This window comes from Struthio camelus, chromosome 7 (assembly GCF_040807025.1).
Source record: "Struthio camelus isolate bStrCam1 chromosome 7, bStrCam1.hap1, whole genome shotgun sequence".
Taxonomy (NCBI): Eukaryota; Metazoa; Chordata; class Aves; order Struthioniformes; family Struthionidae; genus Struthio; species Struthio camelus.
The window spans coordinates 43747201-43759927 of record NC_090948.1 but is presented as its reverse complement, the minus strand read 5'-3'; the positions used below and the strand labels follow the sequence as shown (position 1 = coordinate 43759927).

Genomic DNA, 12727 nt, shown 5'->3' with positions numbered 1-12727 from the left:
AGTAATACTCATCCCTTTCCACTCCTCCCTGCCCATTGATACTGAAATAAATAAAGAAAAAAATGTTTTCTAAATCTGTTTTGTGCAATGATTCGGTTTTACCTAAACTTTTAGATGACTTTTTTCCTCCTTCTTGACTTTAACTAGAATTATTTTGCAGCATTTGTTTCAAGAACGTTTGTGTAAACAGCTAAACAGAGGGAATGGTTGCCTTCACTTAGAGAATGATTACGTGACACATTTTAACCATGTATCAGAGAGCAGAAATTCTAGTGAGAATGAGGACAAGCCACGACGACTGCTGAACTCCTGAGCAAGCACAGCTACAAGCAGAAGAGGAAACGTCAGCGCAGCTTAAAGCAGTCATTTGAAAGGGGAAAATGGAATTAATTAACCCCCACCAATTAGAACCGCAGTGGCCTAAACTTGGCTTGCCTTAATTCACCTAAATAGAAAAGGTCACTTCAATTTTGAATAGACAAAGATTTAATATAACTCAAAAATATCAAATCTGAGAGTTAGCTTAGATTTACATTATTTGTGCAGATAAGAACATTTATAATTGCACAAGAGGATAAAAGTTAAGAGCACGGCTATATTCACGAGCAGCAGAGAAAGATCTTGTGCCCAAGGCTATACAAGAGACAGTACCTGCTGTACACTGGAGCTGGCTGTGACGCTGCCTAGCTGCTTGCGTAGCTCCTCAAGCTCCTGCAGGGATATCTTGGAAGTAGATGAGGGAATGGAAAAATTTGTGCTACCACTGACTGCTGCATTTGCTGCAAGTTCTGCCCTTTCTTTAGCATTCTGTTGCAAGTACTGGAGTGTCTGTGCATACATGAAAAAGAACAGATTTTGTGAACACTGAACAGAACACAGAACAAACTAAAGCAAAAGACATAAGATCATGAGAATGGTTACACTGAGTCAGACCCAAGGTCTTTCTGTTCCAGTCTCCTGCATCCTACAGTGGCTTATATCGAGAGGAGTATAAAAGCAGATGAAGTGTGAAACACTACTTCTGCCGAATACTTTTCTACTTTCCAGTAATCTATAGCTCAGTGACTTCTCTTTGCAGTTAACATCCTTCAAATTTTGTACCACAAATTTGTCCAGGTGTTTTTTCTGAACCCACATGAAATTTTAGAAGCAACAGCGCCCTGGGGCAAGGCGATCCACAGCTTAATTACACAGAACGATTCCTGCTGCTTGTTGTCAACCTTAACTCCCAATTTGATTTAAGGCATTAAATATTGATTTGAGCATTAAATATGCAGTGACAAGGCACGTTTTTTACTTAAATCCCTTTTTTTCTTTAGAAATGAAGAAGGAAGAAGACAGAAACCCCAAATCAACGTACCATCAAATGTGTTCCATTGTGATGGTGCTTGAAGGAGTGAGCAAGTTACTTCTTACAGGTCACACACACCACAGTTTTTAAATTCCCGTGGTTATGACGGTGTCAGGATCAACAAAATCTAACCTTTCCACTGGGCTGACCACAGCCCTTCTCAATTCGGCAAGAAAGGAGCACGTGCTGCAGACCCTTCCCAACACTGAATCAGACATAAAATGTAGCAAAAGCAGCTATACTGTTAGAGGTTAAAGGTTCTCCCCTCTCTTTCAGCTCCTCTTGAGGTTATGGCTGTACTTTTCCCTTCACTTTTAATATTCAAGTACTTTGTGAGTTGGTTTTAACAACTGGAAACACGAAGAAGGCACCATTGTAAATTAACATGGTTTCATGATTTTTGTTTCCTCAGAATGCTACATACGTCTAAGTATGTAAAACATATAAATGCCAGGTTTAAACAACCTGAACTTTGTCACATTACTTAAAAATTCATCTCAAGCTATTTCCTTGGTGCTAGTTCCATGTTTTTTCACCCTTACATAAGCCAAAGTATCTGCAAATTCATCTCCTATGCAGATTTCCCCTCCCAACCTCACAAGAAGCTGAAACCAAAGGATTAAAAAGAACGTCTTAGTACAACCTCAGCCATATAATTCGCACTAGTGTTTTAATTATAACTGGTTGTCTTCTGTTGATTTCAACGTGTTTCACTGAACGCTGTCATCATAAAATGTGCCGTACTTAAAGTCACTGCATTATTGCTACTACTGAATATCTAGAACAGATTCATTTCTAATCCAGAAACAAACCTCTTTGTCTTCTGTGAGCTTTGACAGTAGATATACCAAGGAATCTAGATGTCTTGTATTTTTAGACTTCAGCTCATCGTACTTCTTTAAAAAATCTTCAGGAGTTCGAGAAAATTCTGCTATTTTTACCTATAAGACACCAGGTTAATATTAAATGTTTAATATACTATTATTACCACATCATTCAGGAGAGGAGCACTGTGCAAAGAAGGTGACAACTTGCAGGCTGCTGCTGCCAAAATACTTCTGGAAATAGGTTTTGGACTGAATGATGCAGCACTTGTCTCCCACTAATAATTACGCTGGTGGAGGAGACAATATAATGGGGGGTCCTAGCACTTCAGTTGTGGACAAGGAATTGCAGGAGAGAAAAGAGGAAGAAACTGAAACAAGAGCTGGAGCAGGACGCACTTTGTACCTGCTCAGTTTGAAGCAATATAACTTCCCATCAGCAACATTATTAAGGGATTATTCCCCTCTATTTGGCATGGCTGAGGCCACATCTGGATCCAGTTTGGGGCCCTCACTACAAGAGAGACATCCACGAACTGGAGTGAGTCCAGTGCGGAGCCACAGCAATGGTGGGGCTGGAGGCCAGGGCATACAAGGAGAGGGTTGTAGGAGCTGGGCTGGTTCAGCTGGGACATGAGAAGGTGAAGGGGGATGCTACTGCATCTTCCATTGCCCAAGGGGTTACAGAGATAACAAGGCCCGCTCTGCTCAGAGGGGTACAGCAAAAGCACCAGCACAAGTTGCAACACGGGAAATCCCAGCTGGCTCTAAGGAAACAGTCCTTCCCCATGTGAGCAGTGCTGCCACGGAACAGGGCCCAGAGAGATCAAGGAACCTCTTGGAGATATTCAAAACTTAACTGAGCAGCCTGATGTAGCTGTTCCTTTGGCCTTGCTGTGAGCACGGATTGGACTGGAGACCTCCAGGTGTGCCTCCGGCCTAAATCTTTTTACAATGTTATGATCTGTAGCTGTCAGCATAAATGATACATAAGACTGGAGCTAGGGAAAACATGCAGTCCAGGCTACAAACATCTGAACTTTCAGACTTTCTGTTGTTTACAACTTGACTGATGAACTGACTTTCAAGATGACAATGAAAAGCAGTCTTATGACCCCAGAAGTATTCTTGGTCGTGGCAAGTTTTAGGCTTCAAATCCCTAAAACTAGGTGATATTCAGAAAAAAAGTCAGGTATTGGTCACACCATATTATTTCATACATATCTTCTGTTTTTCATTTGCTTTATTCTTCTCTAAACCTTGGCCCTTCTGATTAAAACTTGAAACAACTCTTGTAGTCACAATATAAGGCTTTTGTTTTAGCTTTTTCCTGCAGTTTTAACAATCTTCCTCACGTTCTTCTACCAGTCTTTCTAAGAGTCAAGGAATGTACCTTCTTCCTGAGATAATGCTTTTACTTTATACGCAAGATTGAGGCTCCAGATCCGATTACCCCTTTCCTACCAATGTCAACAGGACTTCACCATCATTCTCAGAAAAAATTCAAAGTCAACTGTTACCCCCGACATGTGCCCAGCTCTATACTTGCAGAAGACAAGTTATCTCATAAAAGAGGGCACGAAATAAGTTATCTCAGCACTTGTAAAGAGTATGCAAAAGGTAGTTCACATCACTAGCCAAGAGAAATCACACTGAGGAATGTTTAGCTTTAACTCCTCTTTAGAGATGATTGTGCTCTGAGAGCCAATGGAATTTCTATCAACAATTGCAAAGGAAGCAAGGTGCTTCAGGAGTCCTACCAGCTTTCCCATTAGATCTGAAACACATCTAAACTATGATTACAGTACAGTAGCACTCACCTTAGCACTGTGTGTGGAGACAGTTGTGGTAACATAAGGTGTTCGATTCTTCTGCAGAAGATCTATGTATACTTCGGCTCCTTCGCCTCCATGAACACGTAGCAGGCTTAACAACTCATTGACATCGTGGTGTATGCGGAACTCGCTCATACTTCCACCTAAGGTTATGAACTCCACAGGATGCAGAAACAAAGGCAATACGTCATGATTATACTGTTAAACATGAAAGCGTACACATACAAGTAACATTTCCTATATGCTTTATAAGCCTACAAGGTTTGCTAAAACATTTGACTGGAACAAAGAAACACACGTTTCTTTGTTTGAAGACAAGAAAGTAAACAAAACAAAAAACTTTGTCATCCTGTCTGGTCTAACTATAATGGCACAAATGCTAACTTAAGTGCAGGTATACCAGCAGAGAGAAATTTCATCCTGGAAGTCACAGTGGTGGAAAAGTTACAAAAGCTGCGTCTTCATAAGAACCTTTGATTCGTGCAGACACAGCTGGAATTACTGGCTTCAGCAGCCCATCTGTGCTGCTGCCTCTGAAGTTATCTGCAAGCAGTTTTCCGAGCTTATGTGTCTTTATATTCTACTACTCGTTTCATTAACAGACGAACTGAATTCCGCAAAGTTACTTAAATGATGGCTGCAGAGGAAACAGAGTGAGGCATCATGCAAAGCAGTTTAATGTTTCAAGCCATACATATGCAGAACGCCAAGCATCTAGACACAGTTTCGGTTTGCACTGCTTTCATGGTAAAAAACAAAATCACAGAACCATTTAGGCTGAAAGGAACCTCCGCAAGTCTTGGTCCAACTCTCCACCCAAAACAAAGTCAAATGAAAGCAGGTTGCCCAGGGCCTTGTCCAATCCAAGTTTTAATATCTCCAAAGACGGAGATTGCATCCACACAGGGAAACATCTTTTCCTAATCCAACCGGAATTTCCTTTGTCGCAGCTTGGGCTCTTGCAACTTGCACATTCGCTGTGCACTTCTGAGCAAAATCTGGCTATGTCTTCTCTAACTGCTTTAGCGGTGGAAGATGCCGTTGGATCCCACTTTGCCTTCTCGTCTCCTGGCTGAACAAGCCCAGTTCCCACAGCCTCTCCTCGTACATCGTGGCTTCCAGCCTCGTAGTGGCCCCTGCCTAGTTTCTTTACATTTCGCTCACGTGGAGGGTCCCCCCAGACTGGCCGTGATGTTTCAGATGTGGCCTCGCAGGGGCCAGGCAGACTGTAACACCTACTTTAGTTGACCTGCTGGGCTATGCTCTTCCTCACAGGCCAAGAACCGGCCTTCGCTGCTGCAAGGGCCCGCTGCCGATTTGTTCACGTCGCCGTCCACCAGGTCCCTTTCTACAAAGCTGCCTTCTTGCCGGCCATCCCGCAGCCTCTGCAATTGCTTGGGTTCTCCTGTCCCCGGCGCAGGTAATGCAACGTTGGGCCTGCGCTCCTTTTTCTAACGTTCCCTCGCGCTTAATTCTCCAGCCCGTCAAGGTCCCTGTGAACGGTGCCCAGGATAGCAAGCGCTCACCGTGGCGGCATCACGTGTGAACGGGATGAAAGCACAGGGCATCCTATCACCGCGACTGCCAAAAAACACCGGCGGCAAAAGGGGCCCCTGTGCTGCGGCGCGCCGCAAAACGATCTCCGGCCAGGAGACGAGGAGGCAAAGGGCAGTCTAGCTGCATCTGCCGCTGCCCAAAGCGGTTACAGAGACGTCGGGGCCGGACCCTGCTCAGAGGGGCGCAGCGAAAGCGCCAGAGGCGCAGGCCCGCGCGGCGGTAACGGAAAATAACGGAAAATAAATAACGGAAAACCGCTGAGAAACGACGCCTGGCCTGGCCTGGCAGCCCCCACCCGCGCCGCCTCGCCGCTCCCGGTCCCCCGCGCCGGGCCGGGCCGGGCACTCACCGGCACGGACAGCTCCCGGGGGGGGGGGGGGGGGCAGGCCGCCTCGCCTCGCCTCGCCTCGCCTCGCCTCGCCGCCGCCGCCGCCGCCGCGCCCGCTCCCACCTGCACGCCCGCCCGCCCGGAAGCGCCGGCGCCGCGGCCCGGAAGCGCGGAGTGCGCGCATGCGCGGAGGGCGGCGCCAGCGGGCTCCATGCTGCTGCCGGCCGAGCTGCGCGGCCGCCTGGGCGCGGCGCCGCCGTCCTCCGCCGCCCGCCCGCCGCCGCCGCCGCCGCCGCCGCCGCCGCCCGCCGCGCCCCGCGCCCCGCCGCGCCCGCCCTTCGCCTTCGCCCCGCGCCGCCTCCGCCTGCGCCGCCACCACCCGCTGCTGGAGGTAACGGCCGCGCCCGCTTCCCCGAGCGGCCTGCGTCGGCCGCGGCTGTTCCGGCTGTGATGGGCGCCTTGCCCGGGCGGTGCAGCGAGGGACGCAGCAGGGCAAGCGTGGCCGAGTCAAGGCCTCAGGCCGCCCCCGGAAGAGAGAAGAGGTTGGGCTTAGGGGAAGCCCCTCAGCGAAGCGGAATAAATCAGAATCTGCCGGTCCCCTGAGTTTCTTGTAACGCCGTCGTTACATCGCTTTTGACAGCTCAGTCCTCAGTAAAAACCCTTGCCTTTTCCTTTGTGGATGCGGGTTGTTGTTGTCTGGCCGTAACCTCTTTCTCTCTTTCCTCTCCTAGGATGGAGACGTTCACAGACATCTGTACCTCCAAGATGTCCTTACGAGCGTTGCAGAGGTGGCAGAAAGAGCCAAGTGAGCGAGACAGCGCGTGCAAACTATCACAGCGTCTTTCTAATTAGCAAATGGTTTGTTAGTTTTCAACTGGAGTCATACAGAGTCTCCTTTCCAGCGAGAAGATGCCATCACAGAGACGCTGTGTGAATCCTGCCCGTTCCTGTTAGTTATAAAGATGCTGGGCTGGGGCGTTTCACAGTCCTGTTGTGCATTGACTGTCAGGGCAGAGAAGCAGAAACGAGTTAAGAGGGAGAAGGCAGGAAAGTGTTGCAGAAGAGTTTTAAAAAGACCACTATGATCTTAATCATTGATTTAATTTATTGTTATTTACATATCACTTAATTTATTATTCTTGACAAAAAGAAAAAAAAAGCCGCAAGTAAGTAAAGTCACCTAAAGGGAAGTGTTAATTATATGCAAGTTAAATTGAAGCACTGGTTTATATATTGGGGATGGCATTTAACATAGCGTGATGGTCCTCATCTCCCTGCAGGGTGTCTGAATTCTGTTGTCACATCTCTGGGTGCTGCCAGGTCTTCGATACCTTGGAGGGCTACGAGCACCACTACAACACGCTGCACAGGAATGTCTGCTCCTTCTGTAAGCGCTCTTTTCCATCCGGGCATCTCTTGGATATTCACATCTTGGAGTGGCACGACTCGCTCTTCCAGATAATGGCAGAGAAACAGAACATGGTGAGTCACAAACAAACGGGAGGCATGTGCTGTCTGAGGACTTGCAATATCCAATTTTTGCCTTTTTTTCCTTAGCGATAGCCCCCTGGTTGGTACAGCCACTTCTGATTTTTAATGTGCAGTTAAGAGACGCCGAAAAATAATTGCAGATGTGCAGGCAGATTGGCGTTGCAGTCTTTGTGACTGCCAGATCTTCCCATGTGCACTTGAAACCAGTAAGGCTCTCCAGCCTACTGTGCAGTGGGCAAGTGCGGCTCATGTCCCACTGGGAGGAAGCAAAGATCGAGGGAACCGCTAGTCATGGCAAAGTGGGACTGTACCCCAGCCTTCCGTTCACAAAACAGCCCTTTGCTCGTGGTTGCAGTGTCAGATCACATCCCAGTGGGTATGGCACGGGCTGGCATCCTTCTGGACTGACACCACCGGTCTGGAGATTGATTTGCCACATATAAATGGCGATTTTTATTCTGTGCACGGCTGGATGCTGGCTAGTAAGGTCCTAGCCGAGTAGTTTTATTAATCCAGCTTTTAGTTTTGCTCCATTGAGACCTTATGAGGGAGAGGACTCTCTCTCCTGACGTTTGCAAGCAAATGCTGGGGGACCCACTAAAACGCTCCGGCCGCGCCCCTGCCCCGATCTTGGGTTGTGCAGTGGAGCAGCACACCCATGCAGCCAGCTGACACCGCTCACCTTTCCCAGTCATTTTTCTTTTTTCCTGCTTTTCAGTACAAGTGCTTAGTAGAAGGCTGCGCAGAGAAGTTCAAGAGCAGCAAAGACAGAAAGGATCACTTGGTCACCGTTCACCTTTATCCTGCAGACTTTCGATTTGATAGACCAAAAAAAGTTAAAAGGTAACTGCAGAATTGCAGTAGTGCAGCTGATTTTCCCTTAATGTTTTTAGAGATGTTATGCTTTGCTGTTTGATTCCCTTTCCAAAGTAAACAAGTTTACACCTTAAGAGGCTGCTCAGGAGCCAGAAGGGAAATTTTTATGCCATTCGTAAAAGCAGGTGAACGAGAACATCTTTTAACAGCAATGATAAACCATATGTTAGTGCTGAAGTAGTCTCTCTCCCGTGCAGCTGCAGGCTCTGCTCCCCTCATGCTGTCTCAAGTCTAAACACAAAGCCCAGCACCTCTCCGCATCATTTTCTGCGTGCATTCTGCTTTTCTCCCTAGTCCTTTGCAATATTCCCATCCTCCAAAAGCAGGAGTAGAGCAGAGGGAGGCTTTGTAAGTTTGGTATATGGCTTTCCGATTTGGCCACTCATTCCAAGCGCTGTTTTTCACTGCAAGAATTAATATAGGAAGGGATACTGTTTAACACCTTTATTGGTAAGCTGAGTGATAGGGTGGAGAGAGAAAGAAAATCCCTTGCCTAGCAGTGTGGTGCAGCCCTGGGACAGATGCACAGAGGGACAGGGGACTGGGTCTGCGGAGACTTTCAAAGCTTGCCTTGTTATCCTGGTCTAGCTGTGAACCCTGTCTGGAGCGGGGGGGGCCGGCCAGAGATCTTCAGAGGTCCTTTCCAACCTAAATCTTTCTGTGTTTCTATGGTAAGAAGTGACGTAATGCTGCTCTGGATAAGGAAACAGCTGGTTACAGAAGCAGACTCAGGCTGTGCATCACTGTCATGACATCACGGCGTGATATTCCTGGGGCAGGTTCGGCAACAAAAGGTTAAATTTGTTCTGCTCCAGACACTTCAGTTTACTCGAGACGGATATGGGCAGAGATGGAGAGAGTTGGTCAAAGACTTTGCATTAGCAGGCAGCTGGCCCTGCTTACAATGGCTCCACGTTTAGGAAAGAAAGAAACTGTGTACTGCAGTTACTGCCACTCTGTTAGCCAGGGATTAAAAGCTAATGTTCACCTTTAGCTGTGGCATGACATCAGCTGAAAGAAAGTCCTGTCCTGGCACTCAAGCACATGTATGAGTTATACTTTATGGATATAAGAAAAAAAAGGATGGACTAAGCCATGTGCTATAAAGCAGTGACCCTGAATCCTCTAGTAGGAGCTCATCCAAGCCCTGTCACCTAGCTCTCCAGAGGCATTCTGGCTGCTCCTGGCAGCCTGCGCAGCTGGATTTTTGTGCCTCCTTCTTGCGATAACTCCCCTAAGTGTGCCTCGACTTGTTTCGTAGCTTCCTGATTAAATACCTTTCATTTCCTTTGCTCTGAGCTCACGTGGCAGCTACTGAGAGAGGATATAAAATTTTATCTCTGCAGTGGCACCAAGCACGAGAGATCTCCCATGAAACAGGATGCAGGGGTGCCAATGGATGTGAGTGTGGAGACTTTGGAGCAACTGCAAGCAGATTCCATGGAAATAGGCCCCAGTGAGAACGTGGAGATCCCTCTGCCCGCACCCAACCCAGCCCCCTTGGTACCAGAGAAACGACTCTATAAATCCAGGTTTGTACCGTTTGCTCTCACAGGCAAAAATTTCTGGGGCTGGGACTGTGTCATCTTAATTGCATTTTGAAATACCTAGTGTACCGTGGCTCAGTGTGTTTCTGAGTTGAAGACATAAAGAGGTAGTATTTCTTGTATGTTTTTAAAGCCCTTTTCATGAAGCGGATGAATTTTCTAACCCACGATTTCTCACTTAACCTGCATCTATGCAAAAATACCAGGCTCAGCAATTGCCAAGTCTCAAAGGAAAGGCTTAGTTATTATGAGGAGTGTTTGTTTTATTAATCCTGGCAAGCTGCAATTTGAGCATTTATTGCTTTGCCAGTAGCAAACGGATTTATGACTAAGAAGCTCAAGGACCTGAGTTCAGAAAAGCATTTCTGTGGTCCTTGCAACCATACCGGGCATTGTTGCAGGATGAGGAAAGTGTAAGGAAGAAAAGAGCATGTGTGCGCTGTGAAAGCCTTGTCAACAGGCTGTTTCCGTAACTCTGCTAGGCTGCGATCTCTTCCTGTAGTATTGTCGAATGGCGTGGGTCCTGAAGACATGAAATTTGTTGGGGTCAGAGCCCTAAAATACCTATGCAAACGTCTTTTCTGGTTTCATTTTCCCATCTTAGTTGACTGCCGGTTGAGCTGGTGCATTTCACTGTAACTTTCTGTGCTCCCATGCATGTTCATGGGATGAGATATAAATAAAGCAGATGAACGTCCTACTCTGAATTTTATTTTTTGCAAGGCCAGATGAGCATTGTTGTTGGTTTTTTTTTTTAATAAAATCTTTACAAAAAGTTGAAACTAAATTGCATTTCCCTACCTTTGAAAAAACTCTTATGCTGTAAAACCTGAATAAGACACAAGATAGCATTCTAATCAATTCATCATTGAGACAGACTGTGCCGTCCTCTTCCCAGCACTTGGATCGGTATATTTTTATTAACTGTTTTAATGGTCTTTCATTGTAAAGTTTTATACGGTTTTGCTTAACTCTTCCAGTTAGCAAAGGGATAGCTCTGTTTTGGGTTTGCCGTTATGCCGTGGCCCCTGGTTTGCTGCGTCAGTAACCCAGTGGCATCCTGGCAGCAGCGCGGTTCTGCCCTCAACTCCCTCCTGCTTTCATCAATGCTTCGCTTTACCTCCTTAAAATGAGGTGAATGCTGCTGTTCCACAGCTCTGTAAGGAGCTGTGAAGCCATGTCTGAACGTGCTAGTGCTACAGCTGATTGGTTCCGCTTTTGATGGTAGCGCATTGGGGCTGATCCGTCCAACAAATAACTGTCCCTCTAATTGTCAGTGGGGTTAAGAAGATGCTAAGCAGCTGCCAAGATGACATTTTAAATTTCACTGCTTTTTCAGGAATAACAGCTGATAAACGAGAGAGAAACTGATGAATTTGGCATGATACTACAGATCATAAGAAAAATTTGTTACTGAAAGGCCATGCTGTCACTGTTACATCTGCTCTTCTGCCCTTTTACAATGATACACCTCCGCAAAAAAATCACAACTGTCTGATGACTTATATTTTGTGACATCTTACCCTCGCATGGTTGTAAAGAGAGGAGAAGCCCCCAGAATATAAACGAAAAGTGCCAAACAGATGTAAAAGCAGAACAATATTTCCCATATTTCTCAAATTACATTTTGGTGATTTATACCTTATGTTCTTATGATACCTTCCTCTTCCCAGGAAGGTATCCTTCCTCTTCCCAGGGGGCACGGGGCTGGATATAAGCACGCTGAAAGCATGCCCAAATGAATCTGTATGCAACCAGACCTTCCTGCTGGCAACACGTATATTAGAGAGCTCCCGCAGTGCTTAACACTGGCTCAAGCAGATAACGAGTGAACATTTCTGTAAGGCTTTGTAGCACTGGCTGCAACTCAGCCCTGTGCTGTAAGTCTTGCTTTATCAAACCATCATTTCTCTACTGAGATGAATTCCCCCGAAAGATGGCTTATTTCCCTTAGCTCCAACAACTTGTTCAGCTGGGATCAAGTCATGTAAACGACATGCATGCCTAATCAGGGTTGTATTTTTCTCAGACTCTGTGCCTGTGTAGCTGTGTTCGTTCACGCAAGCGGGTTATCCCCAATATCCCCAACCTGTTTGCCTTCTGAAAGTTATTTTTATGTTTGGAAGAGCTAGAGATTTGTTGGGGAATCAGGCCTGGAGAACTAATAGATATTTGAAGAGAGGACGTGAAAGTTATCTTCGGATCTCCCTCCTCCTTACAAATGATACGCTGACTGTGTCCCCATTAAGCAAAATGTCTGCAAATGCTTTCTGTATAAAGCAGCAACTGTCGTTTTGCATTTTGGACTAAACCAGCTTTGTCTTTTAAAGTGTGGTTATTCCTATTAATTGAATTGACGTAGCAGAACCTCTACTGATACACAAAGAAAGACCTCAAAAATGTGTATTAAATGGTGCCTCCCCTTCTAGGATCCCATCCACAATTTGTTTTGGACAAGGCGCCACCCGAGGATTTAAAGGCCCAAAGAAGAAAGTCTGAAGGTCAACACAGCAGATTTGCACAAGATGAAATGACGCCAGCGGTTGCGGCCAGCAAAAATTAGTGACGGCACTGTGGCCAAGCTGGAGTATTTGCAGCTGCGTGCAAGGATTCACTCCATAAAGAAAAAGCGGAAAAGGGAGGACAGGGATTGTGCAGCTGCAGCAGTTTGGGTTACAAAAAATATCTTGGGAACTGCATTGCTACCGCCATGTCTCTGTACTGCATCCCTTCAACAAGATCTCAAGGCAGAGCCATGCTTACATTTATCTGTCATGAGATGCATCACTCTCTTTGATCCTCCCTGAAATCAAACTACAAATAAATGTATTTGCCTTCATGCTGTAAGTTTTTATGTCTTATCAGTGCCAGTACTGCTCTGGGCAACATCAGCTTTCTAGACGCTCATATCTTGCTTG

General features: G+C 46.3%; 2 protein-coding genes across 4 annotated transcripts in view; one reads left to right on the top strand and one right to left on the bottom strand.

Annotated features, from left to right (window-relative positions):
• The window catches only part of TUBGCP2 (tubulin gamma complex component 2), a 41535-nt gene extending 35499 nt beyond the window's left edge, over nucleotides 1-6036 (bottom strand). Inside the window, exons 1-4 of one of the 3 annotated variants that reach the window (XM_068951136.1) lie at nucleotides 5917-6036; nucleotides 3996-4166; nucleotides 2164-2292; nucleotides 652-828 (exon numbers count right to left, since the gene is read on the bottom strand). In XM_068951136.1, coding sequence (XP_068807237.1) covers nucleotides 652-828; nucleotides 2164-2292; nucleotides 3996-4145 — 456 coding nt within the window. In that variant the 5' untranslated portion in view covers nucleotides 4146-4166; nucleotides 5917-6036. Of the gene's footprint in view, nucleotides 1-651; nucleotides 829-2163; nucleotides 2293-3995; nucleotides 5888-5916 lie in introns of those variants that run through there. The other 2 variants (XM_009683199.2, XM_009683200.2) reach the window with 2 other exon arrangements.
• Nucleotides 6037-6106: 70 nt separating this feature from the next.
• On the top strand, nucleotides 6107-12648 carry ZNF511 (zinc finger protein 511). The gene is made up of 6 exons (XM_068951178.1): nucleotides 6107-6286; nucleotides 6627-6700; nucleotides 7176-7377; nucleotides 8105-8229; nucleotides 9609-9794; nucleotides 12239-12648. The coding sequence occupies exons 1-6, from the start codon at nucleotides 6107-6109 to the stop codon at nucleotides 12306-12308; spliced, it is 837 nt and encodes a 278-aa protein (XP_068807279.1). The 3' UTR covers nucleotides 12309-12648.
• The last annotated feature ends 79 nt before the right edge of the window (nucleotides 12649-12727 follow it).